This window comes from Neopelma chrysocephalum, unplaced genomic scaffold (assembly GCF_003984885.1).
Source record: "Neopelma chrysocephalum unplaced genomic scaffold, ASM398488v2 Primary Assembly neopelma1_182957, whole genome shotgun sequence".
NCBI lineage: Eukaryota > Metazoa > Chordata > Aves > Passeriformes > Pipridae > Neopelma > Neopelma chrysocephalum.
The window spans coordinates 1-4,044 of NW_020938115.1; the positions used below are offsets into that span (position 1 = coordinate 1).

Consider the following 4,044-nt stretch of genomic DNA (forward strand, 5'->3'; position numbering starts at 1 on the left):
CCGGGTAATGATAGGGCTCGAGCAGAGGCAAGAGGATAAAAAAAAAACCACCAAAAGAAAAAAAAAAAGCCTTTGAGCTGCTCTTATCGGCAGCGAATCGAAACGTGGTGTCCTGAAAGGCACGTGGAGAACTCCTGACTGAGAAGTTGGGCTGGTTTCTCTCCTGATTTTTTCCCCCCTCTTGATGGTTTACCTCTAATTTGGGGTTTTTTTTCCTTCGGTTTATTGTGGGGTTTGCCTTTTTTTTTTCCTGTTTGTTTTTTCCTGCTGTCCCCACATCCCAGAGCGAGGAACCTGAGGTTGGAAAAGCCCTCTGAGATATCACCAAATCCAACCTGACCCCCGCCTTGTCACCCAACCCAGAGCTTGGGGACTCCACCACCTCCCTGGGCAGCCCTTTCCAGTGCCTGACAGCCCCTTCCACGAAGGAATTCCTCCTGAAATTTGGGATGAGGGAGCGGCGCCCGCCCCACCGAGCCACGCAGAAATTCAGCTTTCCCCAAAACCCCAACTCAGGCTCCCACCAGCACAGGCCACTCCGCTCCCCGGAGGTGGCACAGAACTTTTCCCAGTTCAAACAAATCTCCCCATTGATCTTTCTGCTTGTTTTTCTCTTTTTTTCCCCCTCCCCTGTGAACCTTTGGTGGAGGGTCATCCAGAAAAGCGGGAGTTTTGTCCCAGCTTCCCTCGTTCCTGCTCCCCGTCCCCCCGCGGGGGCTCTTTGAATCACCTGCCTGCTCTTCCAGCCTCGTTTGAGGCTAATTCTTGTTTTATCTCAGCATCTCCCAGCTTCAAAAGGATTCCTCTGCAGCAGGACACGAGGCAGAGGCAGCGCTGGGAGGAGGGTGCCCAGCGGGCCCGCGGGTTTTTTATGTCTCGCCGAGGTTTTTTCGGTGTTGTCGCGGCTTCTTGAACATCCCCGGCTCTGCAGGGGAGGGGGACAGACACCTTTCCCCGCTGCCTCTCCGGGATCGTGTCTTTTAAAGTCCTTTTTTTCCCCTCGGTCCCCGCGAATCGCTTGTGGAAAAAAAAAAACAGGGTCTGGAGTAATCTCGGCATCTTGGTCGTGAAATATTCAGGAGCCTGGTGCTGTTGGGTTTGGATGGGCAGCAATTAGCACCCAATTAGGCCCTCATCACCAGCAAGAGTCTCCAGGAATCCCAAATGGATTCCCATATGGAGCATCCAGTGTGCTGGTCTGGCCCTGAGCAGCCGGGCTTTATTCCCACTTAACCTGAGGATCACTTTATTCCCACTTAATCTGAGAGTCATGGAGTGGTTTGGGTTGGAAGGGGCCTTGCAGGAATCCCATTCCACCAGGTTGGCTGCTCCAACCTGGCCTGGGACACTTCCAGGGGTGGGGTGTCCACATCCTTTCCCTGGGATTTAGCCCCTGGAACTCCAGTGTTCCTGCTCCTCCCTGGCACTCCGGTGGTCCCCGCCCCGAGATCTGCAACAGGGAGGGATTCTGGGGTGGAATTCTGGGGTGGGTGGAAGGAATCTGCTCCGTTCAGCCCCTGCTTCATTTGTTCCCGTGTTTAATTTGCTCAAAAGCCTCCTGAAAACAAATCATTCCTATTTAAGGAACCGAAAAATGATGCAATTTCTCGCCTCTTCTTTTCCGTCGGCTCCCGCGGCTCCAGGCAGGTACCGCTGGAAGATTCAATCACCACCTGGACAAAGCTGACATTTAATTAAGAAGGGAGGAAAGGAAGCTGAGGGAAATAATGTATTCCTGTTCCTCCCATGGTGTGTGTGAAGTGTGGGGGGAAAAAAGGGAGCCGAGGAGCTTTTCCGCTGGGAAATGCCAGGGCTCATCCTCGGGGTGGGAGATTCCTCCAGATCCAGAGGGGCCATGACTCGTCCTCCTGTCTGTCCATTCCATGACTGAGTCCCCCCGGGAATCTGCAGCCCATCCTTCTGTCCCCCTGGGCTGTCTGTCCATCCTCTTCCTGCTCCTTTAGGGAATTCCGATTCCCGACCTCAGGGATTCCTCCTCGTGTTCCGGCGCGAGGGGCGGGTTTGTGTCAGCAGAGTCAGGTCACGGATACCCCTGGGAATAATCATGGAATGGTGGAATCCTGCAGTGTTTGGGTTGGGAGGGACCTCAAAACCTCGGGGAAGGGACACCTCCCATGAAACTCCTGCTTCCATCGCTCCTTGTACTTATTCCGTGCAGGAGGGAAGATGGGATGGGGTAACCAAACCAGGAATCGGATTGAGGGATGGAAATCAGCTCCTCGTGGCCCTTCCTTATTCCTCCTGGTGCTGCTGGTTCTCCCTCCCCTGGAGCTGGGTCAGCACCTCACCCCCACCCCGCTGCCTTTTGGGGGTGGGGTTCCCCCCCCTCCCTTCTCAACTTCAAAAGAAAAAAGGAAAACTGTAATTCCCAACCTCAGGCATTTTAACTGGAACATTCCAGGGGGAGGATAAATCCAGGCAGTGAAATTTTCCGGCCCCGTAACGACGCCCAGGAGAGGCCAAACAAGACTGGGAAGTTTATGGGGTCTCTGCTGGTGGAGCAGCACGTGGAGAGGGCTTGGGGAGCAGGGAGGGATGGAGGAATGAGGGTGCCAGGCTTGGAGGGGGTTCATTCCCTCGGGAATGGGGGCAGGCTCATCCTTGTTAGAGCAGGGCGACAGAGGTGGGACAAGAAGTTTCACCACCTGAGTTCAGCTCTTATTTAGATCTCCTTCCTTTTATTCCATTTATCCTCTTTATATTCCCCCTTATTTTCCCCTTTATCCTGTTTAAATATTTCCCTTTGCTCCGTGCTGGGACAGGCAGTGCAATCTCATCCCTCTCCCTCTTCTCTTCCCCTTTCCAGGTCCCGTCTGGCTGATTTCCACACCAACTGCCAGGCCACCTTCCAGTCCCTGACCAGCTGCCCTGGGGACAACTACCAGGCGTGCCTGGGCTCCTACGCAGGGCTCATCGGTGAGTGCCGGCCTTGGGCTGGGGAAGGGTCCCTCCCTCCCACCGTGGCTTCATCCCTGTCCCTCCTCCTCCTCCTCCTCCTCGCCAGGCTTCGACATGACCCCCAACTACGTCGACGCCAGCACCACCAGCATCACCATCTCGCCCTGGTGCTCCTGCAAGGGCAGCGGGAACATGGAGGAGGAGTGCGAGAAGTTCCTGCGGGACTTCACGGAAAACCCCTGTCTCCGTAAGGCTCCCCCTCGCTCCCCCCCCCCCCCCCCCCCCTCCGCCCCCCCCCCCCCCCCTTAAACCTCTCCCGCCCCCCAGGAAACGCCATCCAGGCCTTTGGCAACGGGAGCGACGTGAGCGTGGCCCCCAAAAACCCCTCTCCCCCCGTCACGGTGCCTCCCAGGCCGGAGAAGAGCCCGGCCCTGCCCGACGACGTCAACGACAGCAACACCATCTACGACACCAGCGTCGTCCCCGCCTGCACCTCCGCCCAGGTAGGGATGGATTGGGAGAAGGGAATGGGAAAGGCAGGGATCAGGGCCCTCCTGCCTGCCCAGGTGAGCTGGTGTGGCTGCCCCGAGCCCACCTTCTCCTGCTCTGGGGGGGGAAAGTGGCTCCAATTCCACGTGGTTTTGGGAAACATGGAAAATCTGTGTTTTCTGCTGTGGGGCCGTGTTTTGCCCCTTGGGAGAAGAGTGGGATGGGGTCTGTGGGCAGTGGGTGCCCACAGCAGTGGGATTTGCAGCAGGGGTGCCAGGCAGGAGCCCGGTGGAGACCCTGAGCTGCCCATGGAAAAGGGAGGAGCTTTTCCTCATCCCTCTCCTCCTCCTGCTCACTTTTCTCTCTGTGCCTCACCCCCCAGCCGTGGGCTCCGAGCCCCAATTCCCACAGGGAAACCCGGGATGCCAAACCCTCATTCCCATCCCTGCCCTCACCCTTCCTGCCTTCTCCTCCCCAGGAACAAGGACTGAAGCCAAACAAGTCCAAAGAGCAGAACCTGTGCTACTCAGAGGTGGGTTTGGGGCAGGGAGGGAGCACAGGGAGGGGGATCCTGGGACTGGGAGCTGTTTCCCTGTGCAAAAAGCTTGGGAAGGAGCACAGGGAGGGGGATCCTGG

General features: G+C 57.0%; 1 protein-coding gene across 1 annotated transcript; it reads left to right on the forward strand.

Annotated features, from left to right (window-relative positions):
* Window positions 1-2,821: 2,821 nt before the first annotated feature.
* Window positions 2,822-3,940, forward strand: LOC113962591 (GDNF family receptor alpha-2-like; the record flags this gene model as incomplete). Its single annotated transcript, XM_027673352.1, has 4 exons — window positions 2,822-2,937; window positions 3,026-3,166; window positions 3,247-3,422; window positions 3,887-3,940. Coding segments are annotated over exons 2-4 (363 nt in total), but the record flags the coding sequence as incomplete, so codon positions are not given.
* Between the last annotated feature and the right edge of the window lie 104 nt (window positions 3,941-4,044).